Consider the following 17,027-nt stretch of genomic DNA (forward strand, 5'->3'; position numbering starts at 1 on the left):
AGGCTCTTATATTGTTAGCCCTAGCTAGAAGCATAAATATATTACCCATGCAGTCATGTATAGACAATCACGCAGCTAATTAGGATAAAAGCTTACTGCAACATCTCTGACTTGTACAAATATATAAACCTTTAGTTTTTGTAGCTAGTTTGGAAAAAATGCCAGCTCTTCAGGAGAGGAGAAGCCCCGTACGAAATCAACAAAGCTTCGAGATGGAGCTATTGTAGGATTAATTATATTTAAAGAAAATATATGTGGAGCATTGTCTGCTTGGACTATTCTCCTTTTAAGTAGGAGTAACTGCCCACATGGTTCAAAATTTCTGTGAAATTTCATGAATTTCAGTAATTTCAATGTAGCTGAAAGAAAAATCCAAAATTTTGTATTACACTGATGCATATGCTTTATTGTAAATGTATAACTCTATACCTATATTTTCTATTGTTTATGTTGCATATTCTTCTATTCAATGGATATGTAGTCATAAATCTTCTAATATTTTGTTTAGATCCAAAAATTTTGAATAATATTTCTTCTTAAGTCTCTAAAAAATTGGTGAAAATTTCACTAAAATTTTGGTAATTTTGAGGGATACCGAAATTGAAAACCCTAATTGCAGGGGAATCTGATGTCATCTATATATTCAGAAACATCTCCTAGCTACTCCCTCCATTCTAAATTATATTTCACTTTAGTTTTAACCTAAGCCACATTTCTCTAATTTTAATCAAATCTATTGAAAAATATATATCAACATCTATAGTATTAAATAGTTTTATTAATATATGTTTTGATAGTGCGTCTTATTTGAACTTGTAGATGTAGTTCAAAGATAGAAAAGTTTGGGTCATAGCATAGCAAAGTGATCTAGAGTACGTACATCCATACATAGGCTTGTTAATTATTTCAACATTTTGGTCTTTTTGTTCGAAAAATTATAATTCTTCGTAATTTTGTGAACTATGATAGAAAAGCTTTTTTTAGAGACGGTTATAATGGGTTTTCAGATACGGCTGCTTCCCCTACCTGCACATGCGTGTCTTTAGAAATCAACGATTTCTAGAGATTGTTATTTCATTGTATCTAAAAATTGATTTCTAAAGGTTGATTAAAACCTAGCTACCTGTAAAAATCGATTTCTAGAGGCGGGCTTAAATCCAGATGCCTCTAGGAAACCATTTCATAGAATTTGAATATCAAGCCAAAAATAACAAATTTTTGACTCTCGAAGAAGCCCGCCAAGTAACCCTCACGGATTTGCGTGAAATACATGCACATGCGGCCACAGGGAGGATCGAACTCATAACCTAATCCTTCTGTATTCACTTAAGCGAATATTGAAATGAATATTTGAGACCCGAAATGAATTAAAATGAAAAAAGTTTAAGTTGGAAACTTTTAGATCTCGTCGAGTAAACAACTTTGATATAGGTCATTTCTCTATCCACGATCAATTTCAGAAATAAAAAACAAATTTGAAAACTTAAAACATAATTGTCGGGCCTAAATGATTTCAAATGAAAACACTATCAACTACTGATATAACTTTTTCTTCATCTGACTTGATTTGCAAAAGGTTATAAATTTCACTATGTTGCACATTTTTAAAGGGGGGACAAATTGCCAAGTACTTTCGAGATCTGCAACTCTTGATTTAAAAAAAATATGTATTGTACTGTGTTGCACATATTTTTTTGACTGGTCAAATTTTCAAACGTCACTAGAAATGATACTTTTAGAGGTTGTTAGGCTTTCTCGCCACCTCTATTAAATAGAGAATATTTATAGAGGTGGTTAAGTTTTGCAGCAGCCTCCAAAGAATCGTGGCGTGCTAAATCATTCACTACTTTTAGAGACGGTTATTGACAAAATCATTTCTATAGTAACAGTGTTTACCTCGGTACACATGACATGCTAGTGCGTTGGGATGTTTATCTTAACGGACGATTTTCCAATTTTTTGGCGATCACGGCGGGGCGACGACCTCTGCTCGCGTTAAGCTATAGCTACAGCTAGTGTGTCTGCCGTGGCATCTTTGCTTGGAAGTTTCCATGGGTCGTTTCACGTGGCCGTCTTTTGGCAAGCCGGATTATTCTGGATCCGTCGATCGATTGTATGTATTAATCAGCGCCATCATCTTTTCCGGTTCATTAAATAATCAATTTGTTTTTTCTTATGAGTATAGCCCAGCCTGTTAGGTTCATTATATTCGAAATTCAATTTTCAACCTGATTTGGGTAGATAACATGTCTGTCTACAACGAGATTTTTGTAATGACTTTATGAATCCCGAGAACTACTGGCTTATTATGTCTTTCTTAAAAAAAGGATTTGTTTTTCGCTTAGTATGCTACATATACGATGCATATGCGTACGCACAAGTCGTATATATGACCGTTATTATTATTTCACGTTTTTGACGGTGAGAATGCATGCGTGGTAAAATATTCAAGCAGAGAGACGGACATGGAATATTAAGCTTTCGCCATCAATCTGCTGGTTTTGTCGAGTTTGCACGTTGATCGTTCCACGAGAGACCAGTGCTGGATCGCGATATTTGCCACGAGGAGGATTTAGGAGTGAATTCTGACCATTTCCGAATTCCGATCCTTTGGTTCTGAATTTCCATGGAGAGATAAGGGAGTCATAATCTTCAGCATATATAGCGTGTGTTAAGTTAATTGTCAACATGGGGTACCTACACAAATGCAAGTCACGCACGTTACCAGATCCGTGTCAAGACTGCACGTAACTTAGCTAGGTTCACGATCACACTAACTAGTAGCATCAGTGATAATGTAATAAATAGTGAAACAAACCACTGGTGATTGAAACACCCTATCCTCCTAGAGTATATGTAACGTGTTGGTGACGCGACACGTATCACCCATTCACCCCTCCATTGTTCCATCGCGTCACATTATCCATGGATCTTGACATGGGCAAATGATCAATAGCCGTACTATAATGGAGCACGGCACCCGATGCGTGCGTGCGTGTAAACAAAACAAGGTTCAACTTGAACTCTCTGCTGTATCAAGTGCCTGATGCATGCCCTGCTGGCTGCTGCTGCCCGCCACGGTCATCGCCGAATACTCTATGGTCTATATGCAGCGGCAGCCCTCACGAACACTCACGTGCAGAGCGGGAGAGCCGGGGAAAGAAAGTTCAGCAGCATCTCTCCGACTGCTGTGCTGCATCTGTATCTGTATCTAATTGACCATCTCTCAGACTCGGCAGCAGCATGGAACGTCTACGGGTCGTCATTGGCCGAATGAATTATTAAATAAAAAAACTTGCGCTTCTGGATCAAATAAAAAACCCTTGATCCTCCGGCCTGCACTGCATCTAATTGCAACTGGTGGGCCTTGTGATCGATCAGTGTATAATCCGTCGTCGGTTAACGATTTTTTTTTTCACGCCATGAACGAGCTTCAACGCCGATGGACTGGGATCTGGCTTCTTCGCTCCGATCCGTGATCGAATGGCTAGGGGCTAGGGCTGCTGGTCGTCGGTCCTCGCGAGCTGAGTAGTGAGAAGGATGGGAAGGAGATGCAGCATGTGTAGACGTGCGAGGTAAACGTACAGCAGGCTCGATCCGATCGAGGCGAGCATCGAGCTGCTGCTGTGGGTGGGTTTGACCCTTGTTTAGCCTACAACAGATTAGTTAACCCCGTCCAAGAGACACACTACCGCCCGCCTCGTAGCCACGCTTGCCTACGGCTACGGGGGAATGGGAATTAAAATGGCCGGCCCCAAGGTGCAGCGACAGAGGACTGGCTGATCACTGACTGACTGGTCACTCGTGCCTCACCTGGTAACAACTTGCATTGCTATCTCTATCTCTATTCTCTAGCTAGCTACGCGGAGGCATAGGAATTAGGATAGCAACCGCCTGGCCTCTTGCGTGCACTCCGTTTGAGTAGACTCTCATGATAGTGTGCCACTCCGCTCTGCCGACTGCCATGCCATCCTTTGTTTGGCGTCTGATGAGACAGAGAGGAGCTAGTGGGCCCTAGCCCCTAGCTAATGGCGCATCGGGCCAATCCGGACGCGTTGCTGAAACCGGGCTGCTAATTTACGTGTGTAATGTATGATAGCCTCAGCAGATCGATCAGAAGCAAGCATCAGGAGTACATAGTACTATATATGATTCTAGCATGGCCCCTGCACGGCTGCAGAAGGTAACCGAGTTCTGAAGATCCACAAAAAAGTCTGCCCACGTTCTTTTCCCCGTCTCTTGAAAATCCAACCGTGCATGCTTTTTTTTTCCACTCGGGAACTACCCATTTCCATTACGATGAACGGAAATACACAGCATTCAGCAAGTTTACAGATAAGGCAGGGAAACAGAAGACAGAACTGAGATACTGCGGATCACCACGCAGGGAGATCCCAGAATCGATGCACTAGGCCTGAAACCAGAATAAAAGACTACTACCACTTACCAAAAGCTACCAACTTACCCAAACAGAACCTTAACAGAGTTAACTTGAGAGGCAAAGCGAACAGCTAAAGATAAAGAAACACCCAGATCACCGTCCAGATGGACCAAAGTTTCCAGGCCAAAACCCTATTTCACACACAGACACTCGGCCAACACAGAACCAACCCCCTAATTCTCCATGTTCGGGTCCTCATCATGCTCTGAGCTTTCACTGTCTTGCAGCAGCAGTTGGTTCACTTGTCTTGCGGTTTGTGCAGCGAGGATTTCCTTGGCGACCCTCAGCATTGTGTTAGCGCCTTCCACCAGCTGTTCTTGATCGAGCTCTGCAAACAGGCCTGCCCAGTATTTCATAAGTGCGCAGGCGTGACACACAATCTCAAGCGGACTATTAATGAATTTTTTTTTGTCAAAACAGCTCTATTTCTACATTTCCAAATTGCCCAACAAATGGCAGCTATCCCCCACGGGTGATACTTTTCCCCAAATGGCAACCACTTTTCACACCATACCCAACACTGTTGGAGATTGGTAGGAATGTTTGAAGCGCCAAAGCATTTAGCCACAACCATCCAAATCACCCTAGCCACAGGGCATTGGAAAAAAAGATGTGAAATGGTTTCTCCCTGGTCACAGAAAACACAACTAGGATCACCTTGCCACTTCTTTTTAACCAAATTGTCTTTTGTCAGAATAGCCCCATTAGACATTAGCCATAAAAAGATCTTAATTTTCTCTGGAATCTTACCTTTCCAAATCTTTCTGTGGTAGACCCCAGTTGATGAGCTACTAAGAGCGTTGTAAACTGATTTAACAGTGAAAGTTCCTTTTTTCCCTAATAGCCATACAAACTTAGATGAAAATTAGAAGCATCTCTCCATATGGCCTCCCAGGCCATTCTCAATTCCTCATACAACCATCTTCTAAAGGTAATCGGGACTCCCCCTAAAGCATGTGCCACAGTGATATTTTTGTTTTCACATAACTCAAAAAGAATAGGAGCAGTCACATATAAAGGCTCATTATATAGCCAGGGATCAAACCAAAACCTAGTTAAGCTTCCATTACCTATAGACAAACCTCTCCCTTGGAGATAAATGTTTTTGATCTTGAGCAAATCATACCACATAGGGGAGTCATTAAGCTTGTGTTTCACTTCCTGAATTGTTAGGTTTTTCAGATATTTGAACTTAATGATTTGTTGCCATAAGCCTTCTTCCTTTTCTAGTTTCCACGACTATTTACACAACAAACTAATATCCATATTCCTCAAATCCTTAATCCCCAGTCCACCTTTCTTTTTACTTTTACAAATAATCTTCCATTTAACAAGACGATATTTCTTTTTTGTTCCACCCCCTTGCCAAAAAAAGGTTCTTCTGATTTTATCAAGACACTTCACAGTGGTTTTAGGCAAGAGGTAGACCGTGCATGCTTTTGTGTCCAAATTATTAGTCATATGATCAAAATCTCACCATGTCTGAGTACCAGCTAAGGATTGTTGTGTGTTTGGTCCAACTGGCCGTACTCCAGGTTCCAGCTTTGTTCCACCGGAGAGCTCTTGCATACGGGCATTCGGTGAACAGGTCGCCGTTTCCAAGTTCCGAAAGCAAAGGGGGCACAAGTAGTTGTTCTCCCTCCCAGTCCCAGCCTCGTTGTTGCCGTCTGTCCGAAGTCCGTTGCCGATTTCGCAGCAGTAACCAGAGAAAAAACTTGCAAGTTGCAACACGCTGTGGCGCCCAATGTTTCCAACAAATCAATCAGCCACGGGAATTTGGAAATGTGCAACCTTCAAGCTGGATACAGCATGATCCCTCTGCCTTGTAGGTCCAGGAGGTGATCTGGTCCTCCTGCTCGCTTCCTAGGTCCAAATATCTGAAAAAGGAGGTTTGACGTGAACCTGTCAGAGTCGACAACGACACTGCTGCTGCTGGCTGCTCCGCTCATCAGAATGGGTTTGGTCGCCGACCGACTGGCGCTCGCGAGCACAGAGAACGGGAGGGGTGGGCCGGCGCGGCGGTGCCACTCTACGGCCCAACGCGGGCCCAGTAGGAGCTAAGCAGCCTCGTGAGCGGAAACGGGCATGCGATGTGATGCCTTGCGTGTACTGTCGGCCGTCTGTCCGTTTGACGTGAAACGCGGGCCGGAAAATCGTTGACAAGGCCCAAAGTAGTGTGCCAGTGAGGCCAACCCAATTTACCAGTGCTTGGGAGCAGTTTCTGCTAACTGACTCCGAAACTTCGTGTCTTCCGATCTGATGTGAGAAGCTTGAAATTTCAATTAACCCTTTAAACTTCATCGATGCATGTTGTATGTTTACAGGAAACAACGTGGCATGTACAACCTTTCACCAGTTTAAGATTGCTAAGGATTAAAATGTTTTTTCACTGTTTTTAACAAAAAAAAAAGAGATTTTAATAAGCAACGGTAAAAAAAAATACACAAGCAAGGGCTATTCAGCTGGTATTAAAAACAGCTAATAAGTCGACTGAAGCTATTTTATTGTCTCATACAAATACTGTAGATTATTCGATAAATTCAAACAGAACCGCCCGAAAGCAACGACTAATCCACGTCCGAACGAACTTTTATGACACAAGAAGGTGTTCTGTTTTACACGCGCGAGTTCACCGGAGTTTCCTTCCGCGGTTGCTTCAACGGCTAACTCGGCGTCATTACGACGCCGTCTCGCTCTCGCGTCCCCATCTCCAGTTCGTTTCATAGCCGGACCTCTCCTCCCGTTAAGAGCCGAGACGAGCACGACGAACTCACAAACGGCCAGGGCGAAGATTTCCTTCCTTACTTCACTCACTTCCACGCAGAGTCCAGGGCAGAATTGCACAGCTTCAGTCAATAAACCCTAGCCCCTCTCTTCCCCACGGGCCCCCCTTCCCGTATGGACGGGGCCCATATCGCCGCCGCCTCGCTGGAGGCCGGCGGGGCGTCCTCGTCGGCGTCGTCGGCCTCGTCTTACGGCGGCTCGGCGTCCGGGCGCTCCTGGCTACGGAAGGGGGTGCACCTGCGGCGGCGGCGGCGGCGGGTGGTGGCCGTTAAGGGAGGGGAGAGAGCCGGTGGCGGCGATGTGCAGGATCTCGCGCTGCCTTTCGGGATGTCCTTCGCCGCGGTGCTTGCCCAGGTGAGCGGGATGTGTCTTGCCTCTTTCCTTCTCTTCTTGCCTAGGCAGCGGCGACCCAAAGATTCAATCTTTACGCCCTTCGTGCGATCCAGCTTGCCCTGCTATGTTTGCATGGTTAGAATTTTGTGCGAGCGTTCGCAAGAATATGTAGTTGGTTACTACATATTGTGGTTATTTGGCTCTCCCAGTGGCGCTTCCATTGTGTCACAGTATCTCAAGACCCAGCTGCTCTGATCTTTAATTGAGTTTGTGACTGCATAATGTTCTACCAAACATGAGGTGCTGCTCAAGCGGAGCCACTGAAGATTTCTATTTTATTCAGTGCAAAATTGATGAGTTCTGTCGAACTTGGGATAATGCTGTTTGAAGCCTCAATTCAAATGGACAGAATGTGTAAGAATTTTGAACTGTTCAGTTCCGATTGGGGGAAAAGTATAGGAACTGTATACTTGTATATACTTTCTATAAAAAGCCAGGTTACCTCTGTAAAAAAAAGTAAAGGAACTTTGGATGAATCAGATCCTACTATTCTTGCTGGCTCATGAAAGATTATTTTTGGCTGTTCAGTTCAGAACTTGCCATATGAATGCACCACATAGCTAAAGGGCTGGGGACGACATACTTTGATTTTTAATGCTTATCTTGATTATGGTCCTGTTTGACTTATGTTCTGTTGTTAACTGTTATTTTTGTTTTTAAAAATAACTTCTATGAGTTTGAATCTTAAGCACTGCATGCTTGTTTATATCAAGGTGTAAAGGTATGAGCATCTCATCCTAATATTCTAATTGATAGTGCGTGCTGGAATGTTTGCTACTTATATTTTTGGCCTAATAGGAGGAAGTACATTCTATCAGTAACTCAAATTGTGCAATTAGTGAAATGATTTTAGGTGGATCTACATGGGGAAACACCAATCAGATTCAAAAACTAACACCTCCTTCTCTTACAGGTTCTAAATAGATGCAGTGGTTCTGAAGGAAGATTAGGACCTGATGTCCTCTCAAAGGTACATATGCTGTCTTCAGTCTTCTCGTAAATGATTGCTGTTTGGAACAAAACCATGGATGTCTCACACCAATTCTGGATGCAGATGTGTACCTCGGCAGTGAAGGAGTCCTTAACAAATGTATGAGCAGGCCGGTTTCTTTTTGACTACTCTGTTTCCACTTCCCATAAGCTTCTTATAGCTCTTTTTTTTGTGGTGTAGATTTATGGTGACAAATTTCAGAGTTTCATGAGTAACTTTGAGAAAGCTTTTGGTAGTACACTGAGAACCATTCACCTTATCAATGAAACACCTGTCTATGAGCAAGATATGGCGCAATGTTCTTACAAAGATGGTAATTCTGTACCTGATGAAATCAAGTTGGGTGGTGCTGATTCATTACCTGAAATAAAGTTGGGTGGTGCTGATTCACAAAGTCAGATACATGATGTCCAGGCTGACATGCCCCCGAGTTCCATGAATAATCAGATTGTTCTTCATACGGGCGTCAATCATCAGCTGGTTCACCTTACTCGTAGCAGATCTAATCCAGAAATTGATCAGCACATCCTTAGTGTATTTGAGAGATCTCTGAATGAGCAAGCTCGTTCAAATGAGCTCAAGGAGCTTGTAATAGGACTTACTATGAGAAAATTGCAATTGAGCCGATCTCAGTTAGCTCTGAGCTCCGATTCACACATGTTAGAGAAGATCAAAGTTCGGATGGGATTTCAGAAAGCCTCTTTCAAAGAGAAGAAATTCAAGACTGAAATGGAGGATACAAAACATGCAGAACTTTTCAGGAAACTTATAGATATGCTTCTTACTGCAGTGGTACTCATGTCTGTCTGTTTTGGATATGGAACATGTATTTACTCGTACCAGCGTATAACTGCTGCTACTTCAGCCTGTGCAGCAATTTCAAGGGTATGTACCACATTTTTCCGATACAAATTAGCTGTTTCCAGTGTCATTGTTGAGAAGCTCATATCATGTGCTCCCTTTTCTTGCAGGAGTATACATCTTGGTGGATGCCAAGTTCAGTGTCAGCATTCAACTCTGGTTTGTTGCTTTTCAAATGCCATGTGATAGCAGCAACAAGGATATTCTTTGGAATTTTGATGCTCCTATTAATTGGTTGGTTGATATTCCAGCGTTCTACAATGACTGGACCAAACATGCCATTAACATTCAATGTTATGATATTGGGAGTTCTTTGTGGTTATTTTGGAAGCCGTTGTTTGTGGTTATTGGGAGTTCAATGGTGAGAATACGGACACAACCTTTCAGTTGGATGACCTTTTGATGACACCAATAGGTGCTTTGTACGGAGAATCCAAGAATCTAAGGTCAGAGAGATGTTGAAAAGGATGAAAAGAAGTAAGACGATGGGACCGGATGGTATCCCAATCGAGGTGTGGAGATGCCTCGGGGACATAGTTATAATATGGCTAACCAAGCTGTTCAACCATATTTTTCGATCGAACAAGATGCCTGACGAGTGGAGGAGAAGTATATTGGTACCGATCTACAAGAATAAAGGGGGTATTCAAAGTTGTACTAATTACCGGGGAATTAAGTTGATGAGCCATACTATGAAGCTATCGGAGAGAGTTATCGAGCATCGCTTGAGAGCAATATAGCGGGTCTTTATGAACCAATTTGGTTTCATACCTGGAAGGTCAACCATAGAAGCCATTTTCTTAATAAGACAAGTTATGGAGCGGTATAGGGAGAAAAAAAAGACCTACACATGGTTTTATTGACTTGGAGAAGGCTTATGATAAAATACTAAGGAATGTTATGTGGTGGGCTTTGGACAAACATAAAGTCCCACGAAGTACGTCGGGCTCATTAAGGACATGTACAACAATGTTGTGGCTAGTATTCGAACAAGTGATGGAGATACGGATGACTTCTCGATTAGGATATGACTACATTAAGGGTCAGCTTTGAGCCCTTATCTGTTTGCCTTAGTGATGGATGAGGTCACAACAAGGGACATACAAGGGAATATCCCTTGGTGTATGCTTTTTGCGGACGATGTAGCGCTAGTTGATGAAATCCGGATATGAGTGAATCAGAAACTGGAGTTATGGCAGGAGACTTTGAAGTCCAAAGGTTTTAGACTCAGTAGAACTAAAACTGAGTATATGAGATGTAACTTCGGCACTACTACTCGGGAGGAGGAATATATTAGTTTGGAATGTCAAGTAGTGCCTAGTAAGGATACATTTCGATATTTAGGATCAATGCTACAAAGAGACGGGGATATTGATGAAGATGTTAGTCATAGAATCAAAGCAGGGTGGATGAAGTGGCGCCAAGCATCTGGTGTCCTATGTGATAAAAGAGTACCATAGAAGTTAAAAGGCAAGTTTTATAGGATGGCGATTAGACCTGCTATGTTATGTTGTATGGTGCAGAATGTTGGCCTACGAAAAGACGACGTGTTCAACAGATAAGTGTCGCGGAAATGCGTATGTTGCGTTAGATTTGTGGTCATACAAGAAGGGATCGAGTTCGGAACGATGATATACGTGATAGATTAGGGGTAACACCAATTAAAGAAAAGCTTGTCCAACACCGGTTGAGATGGTTTGGACATGTCCAACGGAGACCTCCAGAGGCACCGGTGCGTAGTGGAATCTTAAGTCAGGACAATAACGTGAAGAGAGGCAGAGGAAGACCGAAGTTGACTTGGATAGAGGTAATAAAAGGAGACTTGAAAGGATAGAATATACCCAAAGACTTAGTCTTACATAGAAGTGTTTGGAAAATAGCTATTCACGTGCCTGAACCTTGATTGCTTCTGCTGGGTTTCAATTCTAGCCTACCCCAACTTGTTTGGGACTTAAAGACTTTGTTGTTATTGTGTCGACACACTGGGCGGGGATGGAAATGTATGGCTTATATACTGGGAGGCCCTTTGCTCCATTCATTTACTTGGAAACATTTGGCCATCTCTTTTACATCGCATGCTCTATGGTCCTATTTCTGTGACTCACAGGACCAAGGCTGTTCATTTACCATATTGGGCCCGCCGATACACATTTTATGTTTTGGTGTCACTTATTCTGCCATGCTTGGCTGGTTTGCTGCCATTTGCATCTCTGTCAAACTGGAAAGATCTAGCAGTTCAACATTTGAAGTCCAGATTCAGTGGAAGTAACATTGAGGATTGATTATTGAGAGATTGGTTGTGGTTATCGGTGTAAGCTCAAACCCTTTTTGCGAAGGTCTAAAGGCTTTTTCAGTTTTAGCCACTGTTGTCCATTCGGACCATATATGAATTGGATTTCAGTGTAGCAAAGGAGGAAAGCTATTTTGTTTGGCTTCCTTTCATCCTCGGACCGAAGATATGTAAACAGAGTTATTGGAATGACAAGAAAATCTCTCCTTGTGAAATATCAGATGGGCCAGGTTCTGTAGTTATGTGCACCACTATCGAATCAGATGGGCCAGGTTCTGTAGTTATGTGCACCACTACCGATATCAAGAGCAAGACGCTACATATCGCCTATGTAATTTATTGTTACCAGGAAGCTTATAAATATAATTAGTCTCTGCAGTTTCATTGCATATCTTTTGTGGCTCTTTTGTGCACGGACATTTTCAACAGTGATTGGAATCTGATGATTTGCCTTCCCTTCTCCATGGTCTAGGTGGTCTCCTCATCCCATTAGTGTTCTTTTCTTCAGTGGGAATCGACTCCCACATGAAAGTTTTGCTTGCACATAGTTCTTCAGATGCATGTATGTTGTAAAGGGGCTCAGAAGCTCAATGTATCATTTGTATTTATTTGTACACATTATTTGGATTTGTTATGTGTACAGCAGTGATGTACGGTGATATAGATCTGTAAAGAGTTGCTGCAGCATCAATTATATGTATCAGTTCTCAACAGAACTTGCTTTTGTTTGTGCAATGCTCTCATTCAGAATAAGTGGAGTTAAAAACTGAGTGTGGTCAAATTATTTTTATTGTGGCCTATAATGGCTTTATAGATGCTTATTAAACTGGCCATATGAAATGGCATGTGCAAGTTTGTCTTGAATTTTGAAAATGATTTTTTTTTTTAAAAGTCACGTCATGGATGGAAATCTTGAACTGGATGACACGGGGGTCTCCCGCGTTGGCTCAGGCGGTGCTCGAGGAAAAAACTAAGCAGAAACATGGCTGTGGCCGCGGCTCCGTTTCTCGCCCTTCCCCCACCTCCGCGCTCCACCAAAGAATCCCAACGCGCACCCCGCCATGCGCCGCGGGACGTTGTCTCCTGGACGTCCACCATGGCGCGCGAGGCGCGACAGGGTGACCTGCATGCGGCGGCTGCGTCTCTCTGCGCTATGCTCTCCTCCCCCGCTGCGCCGGCTCCGAACGACGTCACGCTGCTTACCGTCCTCTCCGCCTGCGCCGGCTCCCCATCCTCGCCGCTAGCCCGCCCCCTCGCCCTCACCCTCCACGCCCGCGCGCTCAAGCTATTCCCCTCCCACCTCCTCCTCTGCACCTGCCTCGAGCGGTTCTACCTCGCGTCCCGCCTCCCGCACCTCGCGCTCCAGCTGTTCGACACAATGCCTGTCCGCTCCGTCGTCACCTACAACACTATGATCTCCGGGCTTATGCGGAACGGCCTCGTGGACGCGGCGTTCGAGGTGTTCGACGGGATGCCCGGCCCGGACAAGGTCTCATGGACGGCGCTCATCGACGGGTTCGTCAAGAACGGGCGCCATGACGAGGCCATCGACTGCTTCCGCGCCATGCTGCTGGACGGCGTCAAGCCGGACTACATCACGTTGATCGCCGTCGTATCTACATGCGCGGAGGTAGGCGCGCTCGGGCTCGGGATGTGGGTGCACCGGCTCGTGCTCAGGCAGGGATTGGAGCGCAATGTCCGCGTTGCCAACTCGCCGATCCACATGTACGCGCGGTGCGGACAGGTGAACCTCGCAGCGCAGGTGTTCCGCTCCATTAGGAAGCGGACGGTGGTCTCCTGGAACTCGATGATCGTCGGGTTCGCAGCCAATGGCCGATGCACGGACGCGATCGAGCTCTTCGAGGAGATGCGGAGGCAGGGGTTCAAGCCGGACGCGGTGACGCTCACCGGCGTCCTCACGGCTTGCAGCCATGCCGGTCTCACTGAGCACGGCCTGAGGTACTACGACCTCATGACGACAGAGTACGGTGTCGCTGCGCGGATGGAGCACTACGGGTGCGTGGTCGACCTGCTCGGCCGTGCCGGGCGATTGGACGAGGCGATGCACGTGGTGGAGACGATGCCGCTGCGACCCAACGAGGTGGTGCTCGGGGCACTCCTCGCGGGCTGCCGGATGCACGGCGACCTGGACATGGCCGAGCAGCTGATGCAGCACCTCTTCGAGCTAGACCCCGGGGGCGACGCCAACTACGTGCTGCTTTCCAACATCTACGCGGCCGTCGGGAAGTGGGACGGCGCGGGGAAGGTCCGAAGCCTGATGAAAGCGCGCGGGGTGAAGAAACAGCCGGGGCACAGCACCGTGGAGATCGATGGCGACGTGCACGAGTTCGTGTCGAGCGATCGGTCCCATCCGCAGGCCGAGGAGATCGGCCAGATGCTTGGGCTACTGAGGCACGAGATGGCAATGTATGTTTGTGATGATCATGGAAGCAGCAGCTTGGATGGGGATTGAGCTGCTGGGACTGCAAGAATATGGAAGATGCAATACTTCAAGGCAGCACCACAGGGTTCAAAGTTTTGCCTGTGCCTGTGGATTGCCCTCTCTGTAAATGTGGTTTTTTGCTGGTCCAACAAACGAGATTTTTATTTTTATTTTTAACCTTTTTCTAAAACAAATTTACAAATCTAACACTTTTGGCCGCGCCAAAGTCCGTGGCGCGCCAAAACACGCTGCCGCGCCATATGCATCGGCGCGGCACGATCTGCTGCGTCGGGCAGCGATTTTCATGTGGAAATCATTGCCGCGTGACAACACTGTAGCGCCACGCCATACATACTGGTCCGGCAAGGCGCAATCTTAGAAAAATTGTATCTTTTTTCATACAATATCGGATGAATATGATCTTTATATGAAAATTATAGCTCTCGACGAGATCTACAACTTTCTGGTTTTAAGTTTTTTCATTTGAGGTCCTTAAGATACTAAAAAAATTAAATAAAGTTTCAGTAGTATATTAATCGCGTACAAGCGCTTTGTCGTCTTTGAAAAAATCATATCGTTCTTACATGGTCTCAAATGAAGTTACTTTCTCTATGAAAGTTGTAGCCCTAGATGGGATTTACAAATTTATAGTTTTGAGTTTTTGCATTTGAGATCATTAAGATGCTCAAGAAAAATAATATAAAGTTTCGGCATCATATTAATCGCGTGAATGCACTTGTCGTGGTGTCAAATGGAAAAATTTTCTATTTGAAAATTATAGCTCTTGATGGGATCTATAAATTTATAGTTTTGGGTTTTTGCATTTGAGATCATTAAAATGCTTAAAAAATAATAATATAAAGTTTCAGCATCGTATTAATCGCATACAAGCGCTTGTCGTCTTGGAAAAATCATATCTTTCTTATATGGCGTCAAATTAAGATACTTTCTATATAAAAGTTATAGCCCTCGATGAGGTCTACAAATTTATAGTTTTGAGTTTTGCATTTGAGGTCATTATCTTCGGCGCGCAATGTGACTGATTACTAATCAAAAGTTGACTCGGGAATTCAAGTACTACAAAAAAAAAAGGATGAAGATGATTGATTTGTTAGGCTGATAGTAGATAGTTTAGTCACCCACTATTACTATCTCACTACACTTTTGTCATCGTTTCACATAAAAGTTTTATGCGAAGATGGTGGAAAAAAAGTTACGCAACAATAGACATCGTTAATTGTAAAATTTGCGAGATCTAATAAACTTCATATTCCTTTTATCGCTTAGTGTAACCGTATTCTCTCGACATATTTTCTTGTACCTAAAAAGGAGTACTTTTCTCTTTAACTAATGGTCAAGCATGTATGGCACGCACCAGAAAAGATTTTTATGAGACGTTAAGCTCAAGTACACAATTAATATACTGCTAAACTTCATATTATTGTTTAGCATCTGAGTGACCTCAAATAAAAACATCAAACTATAAAATTATAGATCTTATCGAACTTTCAGGTGGTGAACAGACTCAAGTCTGCCCCAGAAAGCTCAATAATTTATAGGGGAATTTGATCTAAATTTCTTTGGTTAGAATTTGGATTATGAACTCGAGCTTGTCACATACCGCGGCATTGCCGCGTGGGAAATTTAACACTGGTTCAAGTTGTTTTAAACATGTCTAGTCACGTCGCGCGTCCAAGATAATGACCTCAAATGAAAAAACTTAAAACTATATATAAAGTTGTAGATCTCATCAAAAGCTACAACTTTTATGTAAAAGTATCTCAATTTGACACCATATAACAAAGATATGATTTTTCCAAGATGACAAGTGCTTGTACACGATTAATATGATGCTGAAACTTTATATTATTTTTTAAGCATCTTAAAGATCTAAAATGTAAAAAACCCAAAAAATATAAATTTGTAGATCCCACCAAGAGCTATAACTTTTATATAGAAAATATCTCCATTTGACACCATATAAGATATATATGATTTTTCTAAGACGACAAGGGCTTATATGCAATTAATACGATGCTGAAACTTTATATTATTTTTTTGAGCATCTTAATAATCTTAAATGAAAAAACCCAAAACTATAAATTTGTAGATCTCACCGAGAGCTATAACTTTTATATAGAAAGTATCTCCATTTGACACCATATAGAAAATATATGATTTTTTCAAGACGACAAGTGCATGTACGCGATTAATATGATGCTGAAACTTTATATTATTTTTCTTGAGTATCTTAATAATCTCAAATGCAAAAACTCAAAACTATAAATTTGTAGACCCCATTGAGGGCTACAACTTTCATTTATAAAGTATCTCCATTTGAAACCATATAAGAACGATATGATTTTTCCAAGACGACAGCGCTCGTATGCGATCAATATACTGCTAAAATATTATTTAATTTTTGAGCATCTTAACGACCTCAAATGAAAAACCTTAAAACTAGAAAGTTGTAGATCTCGTTGAGAGATATAATTTTTATATAAAGATCATCTTCATCCGAGATCATATAAAAAAGATAAAATTTTTCTAATATTGTGGCTTACCGCGCCATTTTGATGGCGCGTGCTACAGTGGCGTGGTAAGAATTTTCACGTGCACCTCGCTGTCCGACATGGCAGATCGTGCCGCGCCGATGCATATGGCGCAACAGCGTGTTTTGGCCGCGCCACGGACTTTGGCGCGACTAAAAGTGTTAGATTTGAAAATAAAAAAGTAATCGTGTTAGATTTGGAATTTGTTTTAAAAAAAGGTTAAAAATAAAAAAATCAAAGACGAAACATCTGTGTAGATATGGATTTTTTTT

The 17,027-nt window shown here is 43.1% G+C and overlaps 2 protein-coding genes across 2 annotated transcripts; both read left to right on the plus strand.

The window, feature by feature from the left end:
* The first annotated feature begins 7,175 nt into the window (after positions 1 to 7,175).
* Positions 7,176 to 11,550, plus strand: LOC136474901 (protein CPR-5-like). The gene is made up of 5 exons (XM_066472474.1): positions 7,176 to 7,579; positions 8,532 to 8,588; positions 8,673 to 8,708; positions 8,790 to 9,494; positions 9,581 to 11,550. Exons 1-5 carry the CDS (start codon positions 7,340 to 7,342, stop codon positions 9,833 to 9,835), a joined length of 1,293 nt encoding a protein of 430 aa, XP_066328571.1. The 5' UTR covers positions 7,176 to 7,339; the 3' UTR covers positions 9,836 to 11,550.
* Positions 11,551 to 12,730: 1,180 nt separating this feature from the next.
* Positions 12,731 to 14,502, plus strand: LOC136474902 (pentatricopeptide repeat-containing protein At1g05750, chloroplastic-like). The gene has a single exon (XM_066472475.1). It carries the CDS (start codon positions 12,743 to 12,745, stop codon positions 14,231 to 14,233), a length of 1,491 nt encoding a protein of 496 aa, XP_066328572.1. The 5' UTR covers positions 12,731 to 12,742; the 3' UTR covers positions 14,234 to 14,502.
* The last annotated feature ends 2,525 nt before the right edge of the window (positions 14,503 to 17,027 follow it).

This window comes from Miscanthus floridulus, chromosome 8 (genome assembly GCF_019320115.1).
Source record: "Miscanthus floridulus cultivar M001 chromosome 8, ASM1932011v1, whole genome shotgun sequence".
NCBI lineage: Eukaryota > Viridiplantae > Streptophyta > Magnoliopsida > Poales > Poaceae > Miscanthus > Miscanthus floridulus.

Excerpts from the sequence above, each read along its gene's own strand:
- LOC136474901 (XM_066472474.1), top strand. The coding sequence starts at position 7,340 with ATGGACGGGGCCCATATCGCCGCCGCCTCGCTGGAGGCCGGCGGGGCG. Across the intron at positions 8,709-8,789 it reads TGAAGGAGTCCTTAACAAAT|ATTTATGGTGACAAATTTCA; the intron begins GTATGAGCAGGC and ends TTTGTGGTGTAG. Across the intron at positions 9,495-9,580 it reads CCTGTGCAGCAATTTCAAGG|GAGTATACATCTTGGTGGAT; the intron begins GTATGTACCACA and ends CTTTTCTTGCAG.
- LOC136474902 (XM_066472475.1), top strand. The coding sequence starts at position 12,743 with ATGGCTGTGGCCGCGGCTCCGTTTCTCGCCCTTCCCCCACCTCCGCGC.